This window comes from Amblyomma americanum, chromosome 9 (assembly GCF_052857255.1).
Source record: "Amblyomma americanum isolate KBUSLIRL-KWMA chromosome 9, ASM5285725v1, whole genome shotgun sequence".
NCBI lineage: Eukaryota > Metazoa > Arthropoda > Arachnida > Ixodida > Ixodidae > Amblyomma > Amblyomma americanum.
In genome coordinates this window covers 35,559,539-35,587,131 of record NC_135505.1, presented here as the reverse complement: position 1 = coordinate 35,587,131, position 27,593 = coordinate 35,559,539, and the positions used below count along the sequence as shown (strand labels likewise).

Sequence of the window (27,593 nt, the reverse complement as noted above, 5' to 3'; positions counted from 1 at the left end):
CTCGGTCAACCACTGCCGCCGGAGCGCACATTCATGAGCTCACAAGCGCTACCGGTGCACAAACGCAAACGGCACGAAACACAGGTTGTAAATGGGACAACTGACCAAGTTGATGACATTTGCGGATGTAACAGTAATATTGCCCTCATGTTTTATGTTCGTTGAAAAGACGGCATGTTTACAGCCTCATGACACTAAAGCGCGGCATTCGTTTTTAACGTAGCGGAGATTCACGACTCGGAAGATTCTTTTGTACGGTACATGGAAGAAGAGTGTGACAGAGTGGGAAGGCCGAATACTAAAATTATGAAAGCTGCCCTTCAGCTCTCACTAGTAATCTTTACCTTCCCCACAAGCAAAAGACTTTCATCATCATTTTCCCGTTTGTCGTGAACCACAATACGTAACAGAGCACATAGCTGCACTGCAAAATATAAGAAAAGCAGAAAAGTTGAAAATATTCGTGCAAAGGCAACTTCATTGCTGAGCTGTCACTATTAGTAAACCAGAACACACGCAACCAAAATTGCGTCTCTCAAGGAGCATTTGATTGTTCAGTCCGGCGCTTGGTATCATTAATGCGTAGAGTCTTGGGTGGCACCTGTTTGTATCTAATGGGTGGGTTTGCACTATTATACCATTGCACTAATATACGCAGATGCTTTCGGCTGCGTATCCTTTGGTTCCTGCTCAGGATAGCGTAGACTGGAGAAAAGATAGAGGCTGTACTTAGGCAGGCGTCTTTTTTTTTTTTACGGGAGCACTTTCTGAACACCTGCTTTTTATTCTGATTCCTGTTCACAGTATGGTCGAACGCTGACCAGGCCTATAGGCGCACAGCTGAAGCCACCGTTATACCAGGGGCTAACATTCCGTGTCTTCTTCTACGCTACCCAATCGTGAGTACATTTGCTGTACAGGAATGATGTATGCATTCCGCCTCTGCCGTAATCTCAAGCATTTGTCCAACACTGTCTTGTTTGAACAAAGCGCATGTTCACAGAACAAACTGAGCACCGCACCTAACAGCAGCACTGTTGCGGCTGCGTTAGAAGGTCTGCCGTCGCTCTCCGCGTACGGCCTCCCTTACATCAGCGTCCAGATGCTGTATTTTTTGGCGTTTATTTTTATTGCATCTGCTCGTGGCGTTATTCGTGATGCTAGCACCACGATGAGTGGAAGCAAAGAAACTACTGAAGGCTCAGTTGGTGTTGCCGAAGGTCGCCGGTATTCAACGTTATCTCAACTTACCCTGCTCTGCCGAACCACAGCGTGCTCATAAAACTCGCCCCACAACTAGCGTACACTTTCCCGAAACGGCAGTAGCACCGCTACTTATGCGTGAAAAATACTTGGTCGCTCTCTGCCAATGGTCGGCGTCTGCGCCGGAAATCCACCATGGACTAAGCGTATGGCGCGTTATTCAGTTCACATTATGAGCGTGGTTTCGCACGACCAGGGTGACAATATCCCACCTTTCTTACTTTGGTGGTAGGAGAAACCATTGGCACTTTCTTGGAGCGCTACAATCGCAGTTATGAGTGAAAGACAAGGTAACTCTCATTGCCTCTGGATGTATAGCTTCAAAGCGATCCCATTGTCCGCTTGTGAAATGGTGGAATTGGACTTCGTAAAAGAGGCGCTACTACACAAACGACCTCAGGAACTTCCGTGCAACATATAAGAGGTCGCCACCCGTTTTAGGAGCAATACATCGAATTAGATCTAACGTCTGACTCGCCTGCTTTTTACGCGTAGTTCGATAAAGCCAAGCTGTCGCCGTTCCCGATTCCTGGACTATCTAACTTAGAATTTTTACGGTCGTCCTTTCCTGCTTTTCTGAAGTTTGGTTGCAGATAATTGAAGACGTATTAGTGCTGCAGCCTGCTTACGGCCCATTTAGAGGTTTTCGGGTGACATGCCCTCAGTTTTATTCTCAGAACGGTGAAGTCCAACTGAGGAAGCCTAAGTCGACGTATATGCAGGGCTCATTGTAGGGCACTGGCTCCACTTAGTATGCTAGTGGGTGCTGTACACCGCGATGCGTTCAACATACAATAAAGCCGTAACGTCAGGGACATTACGTGAGCACGATGCAAGAGCAGTGAAGGTAATAAAAAAAAGTTGCAGACACTACCAATTCCTATGGTACGCAAACCTACTATGCAAACGTTATGTTTCAACATTGCACAGGTCAAGATGCCGCACACTAAAACTGATTTGCATTTGCATCGGTTCTGAAACAGAATAACTTTTTCAGACTGCTGGCGATGACGACGAAAGGCAGGCCGGCATCCGACGTCTTGTGTTATGCGTCTATATGCACGTCAACCATTTTTGCAATGTTTCTGCTCTTTCAATTCGCTATTCCTTGGAATGCTGATGATAGACAATAGTTCTTCGTACTTAGAAACAGTGCGATGAAACGCGGGCAATACGAAGAAAAGACACACACGAGCGCTGACTCACAATTGAGCGTTTATTTTGAAGGAAAGATGCTTAAATAGAAGACATGAGATATTGGGTAACAGGGCTGCTGCAGCGATAACCGGCAATCAGTGTGCTCGCGTCAAAAGATCTCAAAAACAGGAAAAAAGGAAATAAGCGATAAAAAGACGGTGTAAAGAGCCGCGAAAAGGTGGTCAGGTGGACAATAACAAAAACAAATTCAATGAAATATTACTCAAAACGGCGGAGAATACGTTAAAACCATGAAGGACGAAGAGGGGAATATACAAGAGAATACATAAAAAAGTAAGAGGTAAAAGCTTTAAAAACGTGCCCAGAAAGGGGGGATTAAATGCGTTAAAATCTTGTAAGACGCTGGGGAGGGTAAAACAAGATAAAGGCACTGCCAACAAGAAATCACAAGGAATCAACAAGGCGGCACAAAAGAACCTTAGGTGTTCAAGCCATTCATAAAATCAAGCCACCAAGAAAATTCAGCTCTTTTTCCGACAAGAAGAGGGATGGTGTGCTCACGCATTGTTCACAAGCATAATGAATTTGGAGGACATCGACGATTTCCCTCGTCAACCTATCCCGTTCTCAGCCGATAGTGGTGCAGCGATTAAAGTCAGGGGTGCAGATACTCTCAAGGCTGTTTTCTGTGATTTTGCACTTCTTACAGTGCTTAGCCAGGTGCCCAGAAATGGGTACACGTTTAACGTTGTTTTGATGATCTTGGAGACGGATATTGATGCACCTTCCCGCTTGATCGATATACCTCTTCCCGCATGACACTGGGACGGAGTAAATTATTCCTGAATCACAGAGGGCATAATGGTAAGAGTGTCACCCTACACCCTCAGGTTTCCGGATGGTTATTCACTTTTGAACAGAGAGCGGAAAGCTTGTTGGGAGCAGTGAAGACGACATACACGCCGGCGCGCTGTGCTACTTTCTTTAGACGATGGCAGATTGTGTAGAGATAGGGCATTACTAAAAAATTTCTGCGGTTATCGTTTGAAGCAGCAAGCCCGGCGTGAGGTCGGGACTTCTTGATCATGGAGCAGGCTACGAATACAAGCAGATGCAAAGGGTAGCCTGCTGTTAAAAAGCGATTGGTCTGGTTATTGAAGCAGTCCAGGAAGAACTGCTCACATGATTTTTGCAGCGCGTTTTGGAAATCCAGTTTTACTATGCCCCGCTTGACAAGCTTTGTGTGGGCTGACGCGAATGGCAGGAGTGACTTCTGGCTTCTAGGTTGGTAAGATCATCAGGTGTGGTTGTCGGAAAATCGGAGGTTCAGGTCAAGAAATCGGATCGACTGATCTTTGGGTGTTTTATGCGTCAAATAAGGAAGGGGCCTGCGATACCGCTGAGGTGAAAGATTCGTGACTCAAATCTAAAAGGACGAGATAGTCGTCAACGTAGCGGAAAATTTTTACCACGCCCATATTAGGAATCATTTCATGCAGGTTTCTGTCATGTTGGGCTAGAAAAAGTTCACTTAGAATGGGCGCTACACAAGACCCAATGCACAATCCCTGTGTTTAAATATAGTTGTGTTCATTCCAAGTAACAAATGTTGATTTTAGGTAGAAGTCTAAAGGCGCAAAAAATCACGAACGGAAAGACCGACTGCGTTTTGGAAGCTTATGGCTCCGAAAGTATCAATAGCGGCTTCAATGCACAGCATTAATTCATTATGCGGTACGAGTAATATAAATTCTTAATGGCTACGGAAAAGGCTTTTAAGTCGCTGTCATGGATAGTGTTTAAATATTCGATGATCTTACCTGCTCCAATGACCACGAAAGGGTCATCAACAGTTATTAACTTCAGCTTGTCCCTATGAAAAATTGCGACCTACTTTTGCCAAGATTCATTTTCAGAAACTATAACACGAATCGGGGTCGCAGGCTTATAGGTCTTTGCGGAGGAAAACGCGTTCCCGCTGAGACGACTCGCAGACTGAATTGTTGTGGCTAGATTGTCCAATTTTAGTGAATTACAAAGGCGCGCAGCTTGCTTCTTCACCTTGAAAAGGTTGACACCGTCTCTTCTGTGGAAGACAGTCTGTAGGGCACTGGTGGATCTTGCGTTGAAGTCTCCCGCCGGAGCACCGTGCAGCCGCCTTCCTTGTCGGGATTGAACCAGAAACAGGTCCTTGGCTCGAAGAAAGGTGACGGTTTGGCGCAGCGGGAACTGCTTGGAGACGTTAAACGTTTTTGCAGGACGTCGACGCCTTTGGAAATACATCTGGCTTTGCCAGAGTTAGCTGCTCGTAGCCCTTACTGTCTCAGTAGTCTGAGAAGTTCTAGCACGGACTTTTTGGGCTCAACGGCTCGACGGGAAGAGGTGTATCGGTCAAACGGTAAGGTGCATCAATGTGCGTCTCTAAAAACATCAAAACAACGTTAAAAGTATAGCCATTTCTGGGCATCTGGCTAAGCACTGTAAGAAGCGCAAAACCACAAAAAAGCCCTGAAAGTCTCTGCACCCCTGACTTTAATTGCTGCACCACAATCGGCCGAGGACGTGATAGGTTGACAAGAGAAATCGTCGAAGGCATCCAAATTCTTTATTCTGGTGAAAAATGCGTGAGCACTACATCCCTCTCTTCGTCGGAAAGAGGGCTGAATTTTCTGGGTAGCATGATGAACAGCTAAGGTTGCTTTGCGCCACATATGATCCCTTGTTGGTAGTGCTTTATATTGTTTTACCAATTTTAATCCCCCTTTTTGGGCATGTTTTTAAAGCTTTTAACTTCTTAAATTTTTATGTATTCACTTGTATATTCCCCTCTGCGTCCTCCATGGTTTCAACGCATTCTCCGCCGTTTTGAGTAATATTTCATTGAATTTGCTTTTGTTATTGTCCACCTGACCACCTTTTCGCGGCTCATTACACCGTCTATTTATCGCTTATTTCCTTCGTTGCTGTTTTTGAAATCTTGTGACGCGACCACGATGATTGCTTGTTATCGCTGCAGCAGCCCTGTTACCCACCTCCTCATGTTTTTTATTTAAGCATCTTTCCTTCATAATCATATTTCAGTTCTGTATTTCGCTCATGTTTGTGGTTTCTTCATGTCCGCGTTTCATCGCGCTGTTTCTAAGTACAATGCATTACAAGCTATCCCGGCACCTTGCTCTTCTGAATAGTTTTTCGGTGTTTTGACTGACTGCAGCGAGAGATGGCTTGTGCCAGCTTTGCCTAGAGTGCTGTTACATTGTTTGTGATAAGCATTTCGAGGACACCGTGTGGTAAAGGATGAGCTACGTGAAAAACCTGGCTGGTTTAGCTGCTGTCTTGTTCGAAGGGGCCCTTGCCTCGGCTTAACGAATAAGGTAGTCAGCCGCCAAGCTGGACCATTTGTTTCCAGATGCTTCACGCCCATATGTAGAAAGTGCAGTAAGGCTCAGGACTTCTGCTGGTCTCTTAGGTAGCGTCTTTCGTCGTTCATAATTTTGGCAGAATTTCGCAATTTGTTAATGGAGCTGAAGGTGGTGAAGGGCCTACGCCCCTATATCCAGCCATGATTACCGGACTGTTTAAAGCTTCTATGGAGACGCGGAATCGACAATGAACAAAGTAAAATCACAATGCTGATGGGCGGCTTCAATGCGAAGGCCGGCAAGAAGCCGGCTGGCAACCAGGCGGTAGGCGACTATGGGAGAGGTTCTAGGAATAGCAAGGGAGAGTTATTCGTAGAGTTCACATATAAAAATAATTTTTGAATCATGAATACCTTCTTCTGCGAACGAGAGAAAAGGAGGTGGATATAGAAGAGCCTCGATAGAGAGACTAAAAATGAAATCGACTCATACCATGCGCTCAATCTGGCATCGTTCAGGATGTGGCCGTCCTCGGAAAGGTGCGCTGTAGCGACCACGGAATGGTAAGGTCTCGAATGAGGTTAGACTTGAAGAGAGACCGGGAGAGGCTAGTGAAGAGGAAGTTCATTAACGAGTTAGCGGTAAAAGGGCACCAAGTGGAACTCAGGATATCGCTGCAGAGCAGATATTCAGCTTCAACTGAAGATAACAATCTTAATGTTCACACAGTGAATGGTAATCTGGCTGCTATCAATGCGGAGTTCGCAGTAGAAGTGAGCGGTTGAACGGTTCGACAGGATACCGGCAAGCTATCTCAGCAGGCTAAAAATCTGATTAGGAAGCGCCAATGCATGAGGGCGTCTGACCTTAAATAAAGGATAGAACTACCAGAGCTATCAATGTTAATAAACAAGTGCAAGGTAGCCGACGTAAAGAAGTGCAATGTGGAGAGAATCGAGCATGCTCTCAAGAACGTAGGTAACCTAAAAGTGACCAAGAGTAAACTAGGCATAGGTAAAACTAAATGTATGCGTTAAGAGACAAGGAATGCAATTCTATTAGCAGGATGGATAAAATAGTAAGAATATCTGAACAGTTGTACACAAATCTATACAGTAGCCAATGTAATCAGAACGTTAATGAGAGGGACAGTAGCCCGCAGCAAGGCGTCACCCCGCAAGTAACGAAGAAGGAAGTAAAGAAAACCTTAAAATCACTGCAAAGGGGAAAAGCAGCTCGTGACGATCAGGTAACAGCAGATTTGTTGAAGGATGGAGTGTATATTGTGCTACAAAAACTACCCACCCAGTACACGCAATGACTTATGACCTCGACCGTACCAGAAGCTTGGAAGGCAAATATTATCTTAATTCATAAGAAAGGCAACGCCAAGGACTTGAAAAATTACAGACCAATCAGCTTACTTTCCGTTCTCTAAAGTGTATTTATTAAGGTAATTGCTAATAGAGTCAAGGCCACCTTAGAGTTTAATCAAGGCAGGCTTTCATGACGGATATTCTACATTAGATCATATTCCCTTCATCATCAATCAGGTGATAGCGAAATCAGCAGAACATAACCAGCCACTTTAGATATATAACGTTCATTGATAGCGAGAAAGCCTTCAAAGCAGTGGGAATAGCTGCAGTCACTCAGGCATTGCGGAATCATGGTGTAGAAGAGTGCTATGTCGAAATACTGTAAGATATAAATAGCAACTGCACATCTATCATAGTCCTCCATAAAGTCAGCAATAAAATTCTAACAATGAAGGGCGTCCGGCAAGGAGACACGATCTATGCAATGCTATTCACCGCCTGTTTACAGGAAGTATTCCGACGCCTGAATAGGGAACAGCTGTGGATAAAAGTCAATGAAGAATACCTAGATAATCTACGATTCGCTGATGGAATTGCCTTGCAGACTTGCAGAGGCATTCAGGCGGTGAACTGCAAATCATGATCAATGAGCTAGACAGGAAGAGCAGAACGGCGGTTCTAAAATTAACGTGATGAAAACCAAAGTAATGTTCCACAGTCTACAAAGGGAACAGATGCTCACAATCGGCAGCGAGGTGCTGGAAGTGGTAAAGGAATACGTTTACCTAGGGATGGTAGTGACACATCTTCCGGATCATCAGAATGAAATAACTACAAGGATAAGAATGGCGCGGAGCGGATATGCCACGTTCTCTCAGGTCATGAAATGAAGTTCACCAATATCCGTCAAGAGAAAACTGTACAAAAGCTGTATCTTACCGGTGCTCACCTACGAGGCAGAAATGTGGAGGCTAACGAAATGCATCTGCTTAAGTTAAGGACAACGCAGCGAGCCTAGGAAAGAAAAAAATGATAGGTGTGACGTTAGGAGACAGGTAGCAGGCAGAGTGGATGCAGGAACAAACGCGGGTTAATGACATCCTAGTCGAAATCAAGAGGAAGAAATGGGCCTGGGCAGGCCATGCATTGCGAAGGCAAGATAACCGGTGGTCCTTAAGGGTAACGGAGTGGATTCCAAGGGAACGCTGCGTAGCAGCGGGCGGGACAAAGTTTGGTCAAAAGATGAGAATAAGAAGTTAGGGGAAACACGATGGGTGCTGCTTGCAAAGGACGGGGTTTGTAGGATATACAGGGGAGAGGCTTTTTCCCTGCAGTTTGCGTGATGAGGATGATGCTGTCGATGATGATGACGATACTACATCTCAATATCGCTGATCTTGAACTAGTTCGTACAGACTGTCGGAGACGATGAGGGCAGTGTAGTTACAGTACTTTCCATCGACTTTCTGCTGCCAATACCTAATACTGTCATGTAGTGTTGACTGCAGTCCATATTGCAGCAAGATAGCCAGAATGGCGTCGTAATAAAACTCTTTATTTTGGCTGTCTTGCGCCCACAATGAACTGAATGAATTGGCGGCAACGCTACAGCAAACATGCTTGGCGGTCGGCGAACAGGATGCACGAAGCTCTGGGTCGTGCTCAATTTAGAGTTGATAGCAAACTTTCTAACTTTTGTTTTCATGTCGGAACTTTCGTGAACTTGGAAGATATTCTCGCCACTTATTAAAATTGAGCTACGAAAGAGAAATTGCAGATCGCACACGCTGTGAAAAAACCTCTCAGTTAACAAACATGGCAATAGTACATATGAATGCATACTGATAATCTCTTGTTAAATTTAACCATGCACAAAACAGATTTGTTCCACCTTTTTTCTAAAAACAACGAGCGTAACTGTTCGTGTTGTGCTTTTACGAAATTGATCCGCAGCAACACATCGCAATAACTAGAACGCAAAAACGCCCTTTTAAAATGGAACAGTATAACCCTGCCACTGGATATCTATTCACAGAACTATTAACTTGCGTTGCAATGAATACATAATGAGATCATCAATGAAGGTTATTATATTTTAGCTGTGTTCTCTTCTGGCACGCGATAAGATGAAGGCTCATACATTTTTTGTGAAGCCGCCGCGGTAGTTGAGTGTTACGGCGCTCGGCTGCTGGCCCAAAAGATGAGGGTTCGATCCCGGCCGTGGCGGTCAAATTTCGATGGAGGCGAAATCCTAGAGGCTCGTGTACTGTGCGATGTGAGTGCACGTTAAAGAGCCTCTGGTCGTCGAAATTTCCGGAGCCCTTCACTACGGCGCCTCTCATAGCCATAGTCACTTTGGGAGGTTAAACCCCCATAAACCATAAAACCATTTTATCTGAGTTCTCGTCCGGCATTCGATCATATTTTCACGCAGTGGTGACAGCAGTCCAGCCAATAAAGAAGACAGCCAAAAGTGCTTCTAAAACAAGCCGTTTATTTTGCAGTACTTCGCCCAGAATGGACTGAATGACTCGGCGGCGGCGAAAGCAACAAGCGTGCTCGGAGTTCGACGCACATAATGACCTCCGCTGTCGGCCGTACTCAGTTTAACGCTGATAGCAAATTTTCGAGATAAAGCATCCAAGGCTACTACAACATTCTGGAACAACGTAGCATCGGTTCCGCCTGGGTGCGATCGATCAAGATAAATCTGGTCGCGCCTTGCATCGCGAACAACTGATAGAGCGGCGTGCATTCAGCTTTGAAGAATGCACAAACACTAAAAAGATTCAAGCATTATTCCCCTCTGAATGAAGCATCGACCCGGCGCTTTAAATATAAGGCGACTAGAAGGAAAACTGATAACTGATGTGAAAAATAAACTCCCAGTGAACAAACACAGAGTCCTTGATCTTTTGCGCCCATATTCCGACTGTAGACGGAGGACGTGCGCACCTTCTTGAAAACCAGTCAAAAGACGGAACACAGCAAACACACGAGGAACACAGTTGTCGTCGTGTGTGCCAGGTCTCTTCGCTGTGTTATATCTTTTGACTAGTTGTTTCAGCAACATGTGCCAACTGACCCAGATTTGAACTCTGCTGCAATCCCTTTCCTCTTCGCTGGGTATCTTTCTAAGTATGCACGGTCCCGAGAAACAGACAACGGTATGCGTCAGCGCAGTTGTCATCGTCACTTGCTGAGCGCGTACTCTGTCCCATTGCCTCAGGGTGAATTCGGCGCCCGAATAGCTCGTCACAATCTTTGGATTCTCGGAGCCATCTTCGGGGCATTGGAAGCGGATAGACAAAAAAAAGACCAGTCGTCATGTGTGCCTCGTCTCTTTGCTGTGCTCAATATTTTGGCTGGTTTTTTTCAAGAATGTATACCAACTGACCTAGACTTCAACTCTGATGCACACCTTCTGGTCGTACGCGGCATCACTGGGATGCCGTCATTTCTTCAGGGGCGACTTCCCAGTCCAGTTCACCTAGCCGACGAAGACCGCTTCATAAGCCAAAATAGCGGCCCAAAAGCTTTCCACTCAATCCGCGGCGGTGAAGGGGCGTGCAAACCCAGACTCGGTCTCCTGGCTTGTATACCGCGTTCCGTCGTCGTAGGTTGTAGTGTCTGGCGCCGGTCAGCTCCTGGTCTTTGATCCGTAAGCGGGCAAGTCTTCGGGCTTCTTCTGCGCGTTGAAGGTAGGCGGCAACGTCGACTTTCCGTTCTTCTGTAACGTTGGGCAGCATGGCGTCTAGCGTGGTCGTGGCCTCCCTGCCATGGACGAGTCTAAAAGACGTCATCTGGGTGGTCTCTTGCACTGTGGTGTTGTAGGTGAAGACAACGTAAGGAAGGATGACATCCCAGGTTTTGTGTTCGGCATCGGCATACATGGCGAGCATATCGGCGATGGTTTTGTTCAGGCGCTCGGTCACTCCGTTGGTCTGCGGATGGTATGCAGTTGTCCTCCGGTGGCTGGTTTGGCTGTAACGCAGGATGGCAAGCGTTTGTTACACCATGAATGCTGTTCCTCTGTCCGTGATAAGCCCATTGAGGGCCCCGTATCGAAAAAGAATGCATTCCACGAGAAATTTGGCCACTTCTGCCGCTGTTCCTTTCGGTAGGGCTTTTGCCTCAGCGTTGCGAGTCAGGTAGTCGGTCGCTATGATGATTCATTTATTTCCTGACGTTGACTTTGGAAAAGGGCCAAGCAAGTCCACGCCGATATGCTTAGGGCCTTGATATGGGTTTAGGGTGGTTCAGAAATCCTGCTCGTCGGGTGTGAGGCGTCTTTCGTCGCTGATAATCTCGGCAGGTTTTCACATTATTGTTGACATCGGGAGACAGTCGGGGCCAGTAATACTTGTCTTTAACGCGGTGGGGGGTGCGAGAAAAACTCGAGATTTCTAGCTGTCAGCTCGTGGTGTGAAGCCGGTAGAATTTCTTCGCAGGGACTTGAAGCTGCAACAAGGAGGTCGGCTGTTTTGTTCACTGTGAAGATCTTTTTCAAGAGGACATCTTTTGTATTAAGAGGTAATGCAGTCCTCGCTTGGTGAAGAAGCCTTGCCTTTCAATTACACGATCAGGCGGTTTAGGTCACGATCCGAACGTTGTTACTATGGAAAAGAGCTGGAGGTGAGGGGTCTCCGTAAGGCGTCCTCATCATTGTGCGGTGGCGGTGCATCTAGAGGGGCTCGCGACAAGCAGTTGGCGTCAGAGTGCATGCGTCCCCACTTCGAAACGATGCTGGTGAAAAACGCCTGGAGCCTCAGACTTCATCCAGCGAGGCAGCCGGAGGGGTACTTCAAATTGGAAAGCCAGCACAGTGTGTGGTGATCACTGACCATCGTGAACGGTTGCCCGTAGAGGGGCGCAATTTCAACATAGCCGAGATGGTGGCAAGGCTCTCCTCAGTAGTCGATTAGTTAGCATCGGCCATGGAAAGGAGACGACTAGCGTCTGCGATTACTTTCTCCAGTCCGTAGCTTCTCTGAGTGAGGACGGCGCATAGGCCCACGCTGCTTGCGTAGGTATACGAACTTCAGTATCGGCGTTTTCATCGAAATGAGCAAAGATTGATGGGGACTGTAAACAACGCTGAAGTTCCTTGGAGGCTTATGCTTGCGGCGCTTCTCATTTAGATAGCACGCCTGCCTATGACAACTGGGTCAGATACTCAGCGATGCGTGAAAAGGTCTTCACAAATCGTGGGTATTACGCGCCCAGTCCAAGGAATCTGCGCTCAGCTTTCTTATCGGCCTGTATGAAAAATGGTGCCATATCAGCTGTTTTCTGCGGAGCTGGGCGCACTCCTTCCTTGATAACTATGTGGCCTAGAAACAGCAGCTCTTCAGAGACAGATTGGCGCTTTTGTGCTTTCAAGGTTAGGCCGGAGGACTTGATTTGCTCTAGTACTGTTCAAGGCCTTTTTACATCACCTTCAACGTTCGAGGCGAAGAAAACGATGTCATCTAAATAAACTAGACAAATTTTCCACTTGAGTCCTGCCCGTACTGTACCCATCACACGCTGAAACGTCGCTGCTGCGGAACAGAGACCACATGGCATGACCTTCAACTCGAAGAGGCCATTCTGGAGTGAAGGATGCAGCCTATCTCTTTCATCGACCTCAATTTACAAGTAGCTGCTCTTTAGGTCCATCGATAAGAAATACATGGCGTTACAGAGCCGGTCCTGTGTGTCGTTGAACCGGGGAGGGCGTAGAGGTTCTTTTTGGTTATGTGGTTTAAGCGGCGGTAATCGACGCCCAGAATCGAAGTGCTCCTTTTTTCTTCTTCACTAGAACAACCAGTACCACCCAAAGACTATTCGATGGGTGAATGACTTGATCGCGGAGAGGTCGGGCGTGCTTGTCGGTTATAATGCGATGCTCGGCAATCGGCGTTTCCCGGATCTTCAGCGATGACGAGAAGCAATCGCTGTAGCTTCGAAGCAAATTGCCGATTTCGTCTTGTTTGTTGCGGGGCAGGGCTGGGTTTATCCCGAAATGTTCCTTGCGATCTCGCTTAGGTGACTATTATGAAACTCGATCAGAGAGAGCGAAGGCTTCACGAACGTCGGATAGTTCGTCGAGGAAAGCAATCGTAGATCCTAAGGTTAACGTGCGGAATTCTTCGCTGAAGTTCGTCAGCAGCAGTTCAGCTTGTCCATTGCGGAAATGTACGATGCCTCTTGCAATGCCGATTCCTCGCTCTTGAAGCAACACCGTGTTCCCCTCGACGAGAGATTCCATGCATTTGACATCCGGGGCACCTAAGGTTTCCACAACACTTGTTCGCCGTGGGACGCTCACTTGTTCATACAGGACACTCAGGGCAATATCCTGCTCGATAGTCGTCAAAGAAGGGATGACTCCGTCCGTCGAAAGCGTGATTAGTCTGGAACGCAGCACAATGATTGCCTCATGCTCATTAAGGAAAATGATGTCGAGTACCACGTCGCGGAAACGTTGCTGTAGTACTGCGAACGCCACAGATGCAGAGGCAGAGGAGGTCGCAGGAAAGGTATGTCCCTTGACGGTCACTCGCTCTCTGCATCGCCCTGGTGGCGCAATGAGGTAGCCTATGGCGGTACGAATTTTGGACCCTCCCCGGAGGCTGTGACTTTCTTCAGCTACGCAACGAATGTCCCATTCACTACCGAGAAATCGGCTCCTGTGTCGACTAGAGCGGTAACTTTCCGGCCGCCGATAGTCACTTCTAAATTAGATGTCATAGCTCTTGCATTGGACGTCGCCCTCGGTGTCTTGTCACGGTTTCGTCGCGTACGCGAATCGCGGATGGCGCGTGTCGTAGAAGCTTTTCTGGGTGGCTCGCCGTTTTGAAGGCAGTTCGGGTCGTGGTCCAGGTTGTCATTTTTTGCGGCGTCGGTGCAGCGAGTGTAGCTTCTTCATGCGACGTAGCGCGAGCAGCGTCTTCGTGGGCGTGGACAGTGGAGGAACTTCGATGTTTCACTCGTGAAAAACCTTACCTCCAAAGGTTGCTGTCTTTAGTTTCCTCTACGGAGGCTGGGAGACCGTCCTCGTACCTCGGCTGCGTAGCTGTGGCATGGCGACGCAAACCGCCAACTTGACGGTGATTGGGAGCGCAAAAGGCAGTTCGGTGTGTACTTCTCTCGATGCAGGTACTCGTTGATTTACTGCGGACGTTTCCCGAAGCTTGATCGTGAAACGTCAACGGCAAATCCACAAGTACCGATCCATCGGTATGAGTAGTGACGAAGATAATGGCCTGCCTCACCGCAATGGAATCGCAATGACCGGTTGTCGGAAGTTCTCCAGGCGTCGCATTTCCTGGGACTTGAGCGTCGCTCATAAGCTGGATGGGCGGGGGCAGGGAGGCAGCGTTTGCTAACAAGTTCTTTATGTCGGAGAGGACGTAGGCATGGTCATTAGGGCTGAGGAGCGCGTACTACAGCGGCGTAGGTCATGGCCTGGTGTTCTGTGGTCGTCGGGGTGCCAAGTGCCTCTTGCACTTCTCGTACCACATCCATTAGAGTCTCTGCCTGGGCCTCTGGGGAGGGTTGCTGCAATCGGCGTAGCTCCTCGCGGATGATTTCGCGGATAACTGCCTGCAAGTTGTCGCTGGTGGTGGTCGTCGTGTCCGGACGGATTGTACAGAAAGAGGAAGGGCGGTTGCACTGCTGAGCCTGGACGTCGAGGGTCTTCTCGATCGAGCAGGTTTCTTCCATGGATTCCTCGACTGTTTTGGCGGGTGGCTGACGAGGCTGACAGAGTTGTTCTTTTACGCCGTGCATTGCTAACGGAACTCTCTTTTCCTAGGTCATATCGGGGTCAGCGCGGTGAAAGACGCGCTTCATCTCTTCGACTTAACTGCGATGGGCTCGTTCGGAAGCTGGATCCTGGACTTGAGGATATGTTAGGCTTTTTCTTTCGTCACGACACTGCTGAATAGTTTGAAAAGTTCCTTCTTGAATAGCTCCCATGTGGATTGGGGCGATTCGTGGTTTTCGTGCCAGGCATGTACTGAGCCCTCCAGTGAGGAAAATACGTGTCGATTTTCCTCGCATCATCCCAGTGTTTGAATGATGCCACACGCTCGAATTGGTCCAACCATTCTTCGGGGTCTTCGCCTGAGGATACATTGAAAGTTGGTGGCACTCGCGGGGGCTGAAGTATGATCAGGGTCGACATCTTTGGCGAGGTTGTGGTCCTCGTAGCAGCGCCCTTTCGCTATCGGGTGCGGTCCGTCAGGGTCCCGAACTGAGGCTGCTCTCTCTGGAGGCGTCGGGTGGCTCGGTGAACTCCTGTCTCGTCCTCTGGTGAGAAGTGCAGAGGGCTGGCATTATGATTTGAAGGGGGTGTCCGGTACATATAAGGCAACCCTGCACCTCCACCAGATGTCACGTAGTAGTGACTGCTATCCATATTGCGGAAAGATAAGCGAAAATGGAGTTTATATAGAACTCTTTATTTGGGCTGACTTGCGCCCACAATAGACTGATTCACTCGGTGGCGGCGCCGTAGCAGCAAGCGTGCTCGGCGGTCATCGTACAGAATGTCCGCCGCTCTCGGCCGTGCTAAATATTAAGCTTAAAGCGAACTTTCCAGATAAAGCGCACAATGTTACGCAAAACATTCTGGAACAACGTAGAATCGGTTCCGCCTAGATGCGATCAGTCGAGAAAAATCTGGTGACTTCTTGCATCGCAAACGAAGCTATATGTCGGCGTGCCGGCAGATTTGAATGATGACCGAACTACTACTACAATGATTCGCGGCAATATTTGGGGCCTTAGACAAGAGGTATTAGGTGCCACAAAGGCGGCTAGGCTACGGTCGATACATGGTAGGGTGTTGAGAGTTGTTTTCTTAGCGCAGTTAAGTCGGCAGCAATAAACAAAAAATTGGCAGCGGCTTAGCTCGGCTATGCCAGGACATACGTAGCGTGAGTTACGCTGAGCATCAACTGCCGCTGAGCAGCAATTTCGCTCTCCGTCTCCATGGCTATACTACACTGGCAAACGCCTCACTATATGTATACCCCCACTGATACCTCTGCGCATGAGCATAAAATGAGAGGTGCTATCAAGCGGCTCCGGCGCAGCATCAGACTTGGCTACTGCGCAACAGGGGCGCACAGCTGAGCATGCGCCGGCGCCTGTGCGCCTGCCGCGGCTTACACGTCACTCCTCTGGAATGCGCAGAACGGCGAGACGCGGGCGGCAGCGGCGGCTCCGGCGAGCCAGCTTTGCGCCGTGTGACATCACTGCTCCTCGCGTATGCGCCTCACGGCTCCCCAGGAGCCACGCGAAACTGCTCACTCTCGGCCAGTGTAGCTAGCGCTACACAAACAGGCAGATGACGTTTCCTGAAAACATCGTCGTACACATCTACTAAACGTGGTTCCTGATGCGCTGGCGTTCGCGCGTCGACACTTGACAGCAACTTCGCTCCGAGGCCGGACGGTTTCAGCGGTCATGGTGAACTGGTAACAGCATTCTTTATGAATCATTCTCGTATAAAGCTTTTCCACGTGGGTCTTGCAGTGTTATATTAGAACGAAATCAGCTGCGAACAGGCTTTGCACAATATTTCAATATATGCATGATGCTGCGCTACCAGATTCGGCACGTGCGCAAAAAAAGCATTGAATCTAAGAGAGAAACACACAGCCTGGTGATGGCCGGAATGGTTTCAAGCAAGCTAGAAAGTGTTTCATTCCAGTGCTTGAAGGAAGAAGAGGCAAAATATTTGGTCTTCGTTTTAAAGGGTATAAAGTCCTAAAGCGACTCCGGGTATGAGTCGTACTGCAGGGCATGCATAATTTCAACCCCATCGGTTTCTCTGTCGTGCACTCAAATCTCAGAGTGCGCGAGCCTCTGCCAGAATTACTCCTCCATCTGTATGTCACTGCCGTCGCCGTGATCGAATCTCTATTTCGGGTCAGCAGCTGGGCAGTACAACCAAAGCGGCCCTTGGAGGGAAAAGAAATTTATTGTAACAAAAAGCGACTAAAATGCTTTACGTCATAGATTGTGCTCGACGTAATAAATATAGCCTGTGGTGGCTCAGTGCCTTCAGCGCTATCGTGCTGACAACGAGGCCAGTGTTTCTGCTGCATAATTTGGAAGGGATGAAATTTAGATGCGTTCACAAAAGCACTTGCGATTGCGTAAGGTTCTGGTGCACTTTGACGAAATTCGTGGGGAGAAATTAATTCTGTGCCTAACACTATTAGTTGCCACACTTCTCGCAGTTTTTCTTTTGTGACGCATAGCATTAACTGAGCCGCCGCGGTGTCTGAGTGGTAATAGCGCTCGGCTGCCGGCCCGAAAGACGCGGGCTCGATCCCGGCCCGGCGGACGAATTTCGATGGAGGCGAAATTCTAGAGGCTAGTGTACTGTGCGATGTCAGTGCACGTTAAAGAACCCCAGGTGGTTGAAATTTCCGGAGCCCTTCACTACGGCGTGTCTCATAGCCTGGGTTGCTTTGGGACGTTAAACCCCTATAAGCCAAACCATAAACCAAACCGCATAGCATTAGCTACTGTAAGAGGGACTAAGGTAGCTTTCTTCTTGCTTTCCAACTAAAAATATTTCTCCCTTATCTCTTGAGCGCCCATCAACTCGCTTGAACAGGAATTGGCCAGGACAGCTTGTTGCTTCGGAACTGGAGGTTTTTCCCAACTGAAAACCTGCATATATATACTTGCCCCTCTACGTTCCTCAAATGTCTGCCTTGACACAGTATCGAGGACGCAGGTTGGATAACGTAATAATGTGCGCTAAGCTCGATTTATGCTTCACTAAGAGCCACTTTCGTTCTCAATATACGACATTGCTTGCCGTTACGCTACCTATATTATTGCCTATAAGAACGATCACGCATTGAAAGGGCTCGCCAGGCTGGATTTGCGGTCGTCTCTTGTATAACGAACCGCTACTCAAATAAAGTTGAATAAATGCGCTTTGACGAGGTGCCTAATCGGTGAACGACAGCTGGATTGTTTGAAACTAGCATTAAGCAAAGCGAGCGCTCGCTTCTTTGATACATACTTGTCTCTGCATGACAAAACGTTTCACTGCATTTTTTCTCTCTTTCCAGATCAACAACAACAGTGAAACTAGTTCGTGGTAGTCTGACTGAGACAAAATGGTTTCTACAAATAATAGTGACGCCCGATAGTGTAAGATATCAAGGCGCACTAGCTTCTGGGCCCCAAAGTATCAAATTTATCACAAGCGCTAGGGTCAAAACGCCTGGGTTCTACTCCAGCGCCATCGAAATGGACGTACACAATATTCGGGTGGGTTTCTTGCCGAATTTTATAAGAGTTTAGAAACCAAAATGAAAGAAATAGCGTGTGTACCAGCACCAGGTCCAGAGGGAAGCACTTTTTTTTGTAGTATAAAGCGTTCAAAGTCACAAATTACCAAATACGAAGTCACAAATTACAAATTACGAATTACAAAAAAAGGAAATCTTGTTCATAATACATATGACACCAAGGAAATTTCATGATTCTCTGCTGAGCGCTTGATATTTTTTTATGCCACAAATATGCCACAAGGCATTCGCATATTCCACAGGGCGGGAAGCTAGAAAAAGTCATGTTGACAAGTTTTCATACAAAGCAGCAGGGTTCCATGATATAGGGAACTTGCGCTGTCCTCTAAAAATAGCCGCATTTCGCAGGTTCACCTTAGGCTCGGCTTCCTGAGGAAGCGTCCGTGCATAGACACCTTGCCAATGTCACACGTCAAAAATGTCTAGAGAAGCGCCGAAGTGGAATTTTCTTTAACCTCGCACACAAAACCGACAAACGCCTTGAAAGCCGTGTCTCCCGAAAACCCTGTCAGACGGGCACCGTATACTTAAAATTAGTAAGGGAATGGAAAAATAGAATAAAGGAATTTGTGCCGGTTTTAGTTGACACAGGAATTGGGAGAGGGACATTTGGAATAGACACTAATTTGCGCTGGGCGCAGAAAAATAGAGGTTGTCTTATGCTTAAGCCCGTGTGAAAACAACAAAGTTAATATAATAAAATATTTGTTTATAGCCCCGAATCATGTGTGGGCTCACTGAACAAGGTATTGTGCGAACAGCAGTTGGTTTGATTTTTATTGTGTAATTTGTGGCGATAATTCTTATATTGTGTAAGTACCCTGAGGAAATGAGTTTAGGTGTTAAATATAATAACTATAATAAAAGAAACAGGCGGATCGCAAAACAAAAGCAATGTCCGTTTGTATCGCTTGAAGTTTTGGTCTTGGAGGAGGAGGCGTGTACGTAGTATAGATGTCGCAATAATTCACGTAAAGATGCGTAAGAGGAACTGCCAACAGCGGTAACTGCCTTCTGTGGTAAGGCGGATGAATGTCGCTACGCATGCATGAGGCTCGCGGGGTCTCATATGCCTCTAGCTGCAGCAAATCATCCCTGAGAGGCGCTTCTCTCTTCAGCGGCTTGCAGCAGGCTAATAATGCGCCTCACGTTCTTTCGTTTCAGGACGCTTGCACCCCCCCCCCCCCCGCCCAATTAGTATATGTCAATAACGTTACAAGCCAGGAGCATCCTCGGTCTTCGCTATCGGGCCCAGGGTGCCGATGTATCATAGGGTCCCCTGGGGGAGGGGGGGGGGGGGGCAGATCGTGTGCTATTACCACTGGTAAACGCTGAGTCAACGTACAGTTAAGACGTGCGGGACCTGCGGCGTCTCGGGTGCTGTAGAGTGCATTACTCGCATGTGACATTGCTGTAAATACTTGTAAATATCGTGTACATTTGCCTGTTTGAAAATATACATTAGAAGAGAAGTTTGTTGTCATAACTGCGTGGCGTCACTCCACAGAAGCAGAGAATCCACCCAAAATTTACTGCGATTGCTGCAACCTATGGGGTGGCGGCTATCGAAATATAGAGGCGAACGCCAAGAATCATGAGTAATTTCTACCTGATGGATATCGGAACTATATTCGTAAAAGTAAAAAAGAGGGCGATTTTAAACCTTGAGGGAAAGCCTTGCTTCAATACGTATGTTATAAATAGAAGCCGCCAGGCACACAATCGCCACGCGAACCACGAAGAGCAAGTCGGAATGTTTCTATCCATTTAATTTGTGTTGTGGATCAATGGGAAATGATTAGTCATTATTTTGTGACTCAATGATAATTTAGTAGAAATGAGAGCTAAGTCAACATATGATCTCAGATTTTCGCGTACGGTGCTCTACGAACTAGAATGCGGTGACGGCACACAAATCTTCAACTTTCGGAGGGTTTATATTGTGCACGTAAGATGACCTTGAGAGTGTACAGCAGTACTGACGTAGAGGGCCTTTTAAAACGTCGAGTGTCATCAGAAATGTGATCAGAATCTGAGGGTAGAAGCTAAGCGAGGGTCTTCTGATGCTTTATATGTCATCAATACTGCAAGCACTTAGGCCTTCTTTTCACTATTGAGCAGATAACCAGCACATAACCTCGGCTCAATATCAGGCAACTCGGGAGAGATAAGAGGAGACGAAAGATGAAAGCTGGAGGACCGGGCAAGATCCTTTTGTCTTTATTTTAGGAAAAGTAGCTTGCTTAAACGTCTTTCGGAACCGAAAGTAGAGACAAAGCGCTCACGTGGAAGAGTGCCCTCGCAGACTTTGGCGCATTATGTGGGAGAGAGTAAGCGTTCTCTTTTTTTTTTGCATCCGTAGTGTTTCTAAGGCGAAACTACCCTGCACTTGACAGATATTCCCGACAGCTCTGAAAATTGAGCTACAACAGATAAATTGCAGCTTGCAAACGCTGTAAAAGAGGCTCTCAGTTAACAAATATGACACTACTACAGATGAATGCATACTGATACTCTCTTGTTAAAGTTAACCGTGTACAAAACAGAGTCGCCCCTTTCTTGAAAAACAACGAGCGTAACCCTCGGTGGTGTTGTTCTTTTATGAAATTGATAAGCAGCAACACACCCCAAGAACTAGAACACACAAACGCCCTTATAGAACGTCACAGTAACAATCTATCCCTGTTAAAAGAGCGTTGCAATGAAAACTTAAAGAGGCAATTAATGAAGGCTTATACATTTTATCTGTGTTCTCGCCCGGCATTCGATCATATTATCACGTAGTCGTGACGGCAGTTTAGCTAGTAAGTAAGACAGACAAAAGTTATTTCAAAATAAAACCCTTTATTGGGCAGCCCTACGCCCAGAATGGACTGAATGACAGGGCGGCGGCGGCGAAAGCAACTAGCGTGCTCGGCGGTCGAAAAACAGAATGCGCGCCTCTGTCTGCAGCGCTCAATTTCAACCTGATAGCAAATTTTCGCGACAAAGAATGCAAAGTTACTGCAACATTCTGGAACAACATAGAATTGGCTCCGTCTGGGTGCAATCAATCGAGATAAATCTGGTCGCGCCTTGCATCGCAAACAAAGCGATAAAGCGGCGTGTCGGCAGCTTTGAAGAATGAACAAATAAATACTGTGAGCACAGTGCATGACCCTCGTCTTCATCTGTGAATATTCATCATCATCTCGCATCTTCGTCTTTTGAGGAGTGGCCGCCATATTTGCCAGCGGGAATAAAGAGCTCGCTTGGTCCGCAGTCTGACAAGTGGTGGAGGCTGCTCTAGATCTCGCGTCCTCTCCGTCGCCACACTGCCTCTCCGTTCCGGTCGTCACCTGGTCGGACCATCTCCGAAGATGGAAACCGTCGACCAACAACGCCGTGACACTTCCGCAGGCGTTGCTGTTGCCTCAGCAGGTGTGCTACCCCTACCTGCTGATCCCTCCGCCCGCCACCCTGACTCCAACGCCCCCGCTGCTCCTATGTCACCTGGACACCCGACATGAACCGTCACGACCCTTCAGCGCGAGCCTCCTACATTTGCGGGTCTCCGTGGTGATGACGTCTAGGACTGGCTCGATCAGTACAGCCAGGTCAGTGCCTACAATCGCTGGGACTCTGCCATGAAGCTTCTCCACGTGCCATTCTATTTAACCGCCGTGGCTAAGACTTGGTTCGTCAACCATAAAGATACCATCCCGGACTGGACCCACTTTACATCGCAGCTTCGGCAAATTTTTGGCGCTATTGGTGCCAGCCCAGCCATCTACAAACAAAAGTTAGATGCGCGTGCCCAGCTGCCCGGCGAATCTTACACGTCTTACATTGTAGATGTCTTGAGCCTGTGTCGACGTGTCAACAGTGCCATGTCCGAGTACGATCGGGTCCGTCACATTCTTAAAGGCATCGGCTCCTTTGCTTTTTACCACGCTGGCTGGCCAATACCCTACCTCAGTCAACGATATCCGCACCACATGTCACCGTCTTGACGACCTCCAATCCCTCTGCTTGCAAGACGCCTGGGACCCCCGCCTTTCAACTGATGTGGACTTGCGCTCTCTCATCCGCTCCATCATCCGCGAGGAGCTGCACGGCTCCACCTTACCGCCGCTGGATTCCCATCAGCACCGGCCTCCGACCTCGCCATTGCGTGATCTAATCAAGGACGAGCTCGCTTCTGTCACTCGTCCCGCGGCGTCCGAACCATCTGTGCCTCTTTGTGCGCCCACGTATGCCCAGGTCGCTGCGTCTCCTGCTCCTCCCGTCTATGCCTCACATTCGCCGCCCGTACAGCCAACTGTCGCCTCCTTATCCCAGCGGCCCGCAATGTACCCAGCGGTTTGGCGGCCGCCTTCGCCTCGCCCTATCTGCTACTACTGCGGAATTCGTGGACATGTTGCCCGCATTTGTCGTCGGCATCAGCGCGACGAGCGTAACCAGTTTGGTACCGTTCGCAACGACGAAACCTACACATCACGTGGTTACCGCCCTACTTTTGCCTCCAATACTCCTCATCACGACAACACATACTCATCGTTTCCTTACCGGCCAACGTTTCACCCCAACGATCCTCCCCGCTTCTTCCCTCTATCGACCTCTCCCGACCGCTCGCCGATTGTCCACTCGTCGCGCCGCCGCTCCCCATCACCGTTCCGGCGCTCTTCATCGCCTCTACGTCCAGCCTCTCAGGCACCTGGTCACAATACGGAAAATTAAATTGTACAGTTTCCGAAGGTAAAGCTGCACCACTCGCCCACCCTTCAATTCCTCCTACGCTGCCGTCGAACTTGTTCGCTGTTAATGTTGAAGGCAGTATTGTAGACGCATTGATTGACACAGGCGCCGCTGTTTCCGTCATCAGTTCTGCTTTGTGTTGACATCTTCGTAAAGTGCGCACTCCTTACTGCGGTCCTTCTCTCCGTGCTGCTAATGAAGAATCCATGCATCCTTCCGGTCTGTGTACAGCACGCGTCCTTATCAACGGCATCCTGCACCACATCGAGTTCGCTGTACTTCCATCCTGTGCTCACCCTCTCATCCTCGGCTGGGATTTCCTCCACTCCGCGCAAGCTGTCATTACATGTTGCCTTCCTACTCTGGAAGTTGCTGACTCCGACCCTTCTGACGCTCCTGCAATTCCATCTCATCACTTGATCAACACCGCGGACCATGTGCTTTATCCCGGCTCCGAAGATGTCATCTCAGTTGCTTCTGCTTACGTACATGCTGGGGACGTTTTCGCCACAGCCGTGCCCCGTCTTCTCTCCAGGGGCATTCTCCTCGTCGCATCCCTTCTTCGCTTCGTCAATGGGACTGCCTTTCTGACTGCGCTCAATACTACGTCGGAGCCCATTCTTCTGCGCGCTGGTACTAAAGTGGCTTCTGTGTCTACCATTCAACCTGTCACCGTTCTTTCCTCGCCACCATGCAGCTTCGCCATTTCGTCCCACCCTTCTTCTCCGGCAGCTATTTCCGCCACTATCAGCGACAATCTCACGCCTGCTCAAAAAGCAGAATTGCTTGCCCTCTTGAACAAACATGCCGCTTCTTTCGATACCCAGTCGAAACTTTTGGGCCAAACATCGACGGCTACGCATCGCATCCACACTGACGGTTCGCGCATCATTCGCCGCCGCCCGTATCATGTGTCTTCTAGTGAACGAAAAGTTATTCAAGATAATGTCACCGACATGCTCAAGCGCCGCATCATACGACCTTCTTCAAGTCCTTGGTCCTTACCAGTCGTGCTGGTACAAAAGAAGGATGGTTCCGTACGCTTTTGTGTCGACTATCGCGCCCTCAATAAGATCACTCGAAAGGATGTTTATCCACTTCCTCGGATTGACGACGCCCTCGACTGTCTCCAAGGTGTTCAATTTTTCTCTAGTCTTGACCTCCGATCCGGCTACTGGCAAATCCTCATGCATGAAGAGGACCAAGAGAAGACAGCTTTCGCCACGCCAGATGGCTTATATGAATTTAACGTTATGCCGTTCAGCTTGTGCAATGATCCGGCCACGTTCGAACGCATGATTGACACCGTACTCCGCGGGCTGAAATGGAAAACTTGCCTCTGCTACCTAGACGACATCGCAATTTTCTCCTCGACTTTTTCTGAGCACCTCGCCCGCCTCGATGAAGTTCTAAGTCCTCTTTCCACGGCCGGAATCCAGTTAAACACAAAGAGGTGTGTCTTTGCTTCCACTTCTATCAAAGTTCTCGGACACGTCGTTAGTCGCAGAGGCATAAAACCAGATCCTGATAAAGTTGCTGCAGTACTGCATTTTCCCCGCCCCACACGGATTAAAGACCTGCGCTGTTTTCTGGACTCGCCTCATACTTTCGTCGTTTCATCCGAGGTTTCGCATCCATCGCCGCACCTTTGCATCAGGTTCTTGGAGTCAGCACGCCCTTCGTTTGGTCTGAGGCCTGCGAGCCCGCCTTTACTTCTCTAAAGCAGGCTCTCACATCTGATCCGATACTGGCTCATTTTGATGACAGCGCTACGATGATTTTGCACACTGACGCCAGTGGACACGGCATTGGTGCCGTTCATCTGCAGCGCCAGCAATCTTCGACTGAGCGCGTGATTGCTTACGCAAGTCGTACCCTGACTGCAGCGGAGCAGAACTACACGATCACTGAACAAGAGTGTCTTGCAGTTGTCTGGGCCGTTCAAAAATTTCGCCCCTATTTGTACAGTCGCCAGTTCACCATTATAACTGACCATCATGTGCTGTGCTGGTTGTCGTCACAGAAGTCTGGGCGCCTCGGCCGCTGGATTCTCCGCCTCCAGGAGTATGATTTCACAGTCACCTACAAATCGGGAAAAAAACACAAAGACGCCGATGCGCTCTCTCGTTGCCCCCTCGCCTCCGCAGAACCTCTGTGCTCTCCTCCTGTTGCTTCATCGCTCCCAACTACTAATTCCATCGCTACCCACGCCTCGACGGCCGCAGCCATTGATCTGGTGCCCGCTCCCGCTCTCGGCGATCTCGCTTCAGCACAGCGGGCCGACCCTTACTGCCGGACTCTCATTGAACGCCTGAGTGGTGCTATGCGGCCTCCAAATGCCCGCCTCCGACGCCAACTCAACTGTTTCAAGCTGGTTGACGGCACCCTTCTTTGGCACAACCATAGCCCCCTGAGTCACGCCTGGGTGCCTTTCATGCCCCATTCTCTTCGCCGTGAGGTTTTGCAGGTGCTTCATGACGACCCCGTGGCCGGCCACTTAGGATTCCAGAAAACATATGACCGTATAAAGCGCCGTTTCTTTTGGCCTGGTCTCTCCACCTCTGTCGCCAAATATATTGCACTTTGCATCCCTTGCCAATGCCGCAAACACTCCACGTCTCCTCCTGCTGGCCTTCTGCAACCTCTTCCCTCTCCTTTATCACCCTTCGAAGTCGTTAGTATCGACCTGTACGGTCCCTTGCCACTAACCTCATCGGGCAACCGCTGGATCGTCACAGCCGTCGACCACTTAACACGGTACGCTGAAACAGCCCCAGTTCCGTCTGACTCTGCCTCCGAAATCGCCCATTTCTTCCTCAACGCCATTCTTCTGCGTCATGGAGCCCCACGTGTCCTTATCAGTGACCGCGGCAAGTCATTCCTCTCCAGCATCCTTGCCGAAGTTCTTCATGCTTCCCGGACCGCCCATAAAACAACTTCAGCCTATCACCCCCAGACCAATAGGCTCACCGAACGGTTTCACCGCACCCTGTCAGATATACTGTCTATGTACATTCACCCCGTCCACACCAACTGGGACGCCATGCTCCCCTTTGTAACCTTTGCCTACAATACTGCTGTGCAACGAACAACCAGTTTCTCCCCGTTTTTCTTTGTGTTCGGTCGGCCCCCTACCTTCACTCTCGAAGCATCTTTCTTTGCCCCCACAACCTCTTCCGGCCTTTCCTATGACGAATTTACTTCCCGTCTTGCCTACTGTCGCACCATTGCCCGCCTGAACACTGACGCCTGCCAAGGCTCCCGGAAAACAACCTATGACTTCAAACACCGTGGAGTGCGTTTCTTTCCTGGTGATGAAGTGTTGCTGTGGACTCCTGTGCGTACCCCCGGATTGTGCGAAAAATTTCTCAGCCGCTTTATTGGTCCGTACACTGTACTCGAACAAACGTCCCCCGTGAACTATCGCGTTGCTCCTGTCCATCCTGCCCGTGACCGGCGTTGTCGCGGTGAAGAGCTTGTTCATGTGTCGCGCTTAAAGAACTTCACCAGTCGCCCTACTTCCCTCTAACGTGCGCCCGGGACGGTCGCTTTCGCCCATAGGGGGAGAAAGTGTGAGCACAGTGCGTGACTCTCGTCTTCATCTGTGAATATTCATCATCATCTCGCATCTTCGTCTTTTGAGGAGCGACCGCCATATTTCCCAGCGGGAATAAAGAGCTCGCTTGGGCCACAGTCTCACAATACTACAAAGATTCGCGGCATTACTCCTGTGGAGTTCGCTGAACTTTCCGCGAACTGGTCGGTCTCGTGTTCGCAAAGAAGGCCGCAGCAGTGGGGTCGGAAATGGCCAACAAGGGGCCCGTCCCGTCCCTGCGTCCCCTTCTTGCGGCGGATGTCCTTGTTTACTCCGCGCCGTCACGGGCATAAACTGCGTTGCTGAGGCTTCGGGAATGCACGAGATACGCCTGAGTAGGAGCCGAGTGACCAGTAAACCCATTATTCCCGACGACTGTCTTCTCTTTCGATCTTCTGTAAACAACTTTAGTGATCGTATTGTAGGCATGTTTGTCGCGTGTTCGAAAGAGATGGGAAAGTGGTAACGGCTGTGCCGTGGGTGGAATTGGTGGTCGCGTTTGTGTATTTAATTGCAACCTCTTTTTTCCCAAATGTTTAATCAGTACTCTTTCCCCGATCTGTGATTAGTTGGCGGAAACCTTATTTTCCTTTCCTTAACTACTGATTCGTGAGGTGTGTCGCTTGTAATCTTATTGGTGGCCGTCCCCGCTACGGACGGAGACAGACGGTTTAAAAACAAGTGCTCTGAGTTGAAAGAGGGCTGAATTCGTCTGATCAACGGTTTATTCATGTGCCGAACGTTCTTTGTTTGAGCTCTTCCACTTTTCTGCAGTTTTTTGCTTTTGTGCGTGAACTGTGTCCTCGTCATCCTTCGGGATGGCGGGAGT

The 27,593-nt window shown here is 48.7% G+C and overlaps 1 protein-coding gene across 1 annotated transcript in view; it reads left to right on the top strand.

Annotated features, from left to right (window-relative positions):
- Positions 1–27,593, top strand: part of LOC144103290 (uncharacterized) — a 175,775-nt gene that overhangs the window by 43,367 nt on the left and 104,815 nt on the right. Inside the window, exons 3-4 of the mRNA XM_077636051.1 lie at positions 805–899; positions 18,190–18,391. Coding sequence (XP_077492177.1) covers positions 805–899; positions 18,190–18,391 — 297 coding nt within the window. The remainder of the gene's footprint in view (positions 1–804; positions 900–18,189; positions 18,392–27,593) is intronic.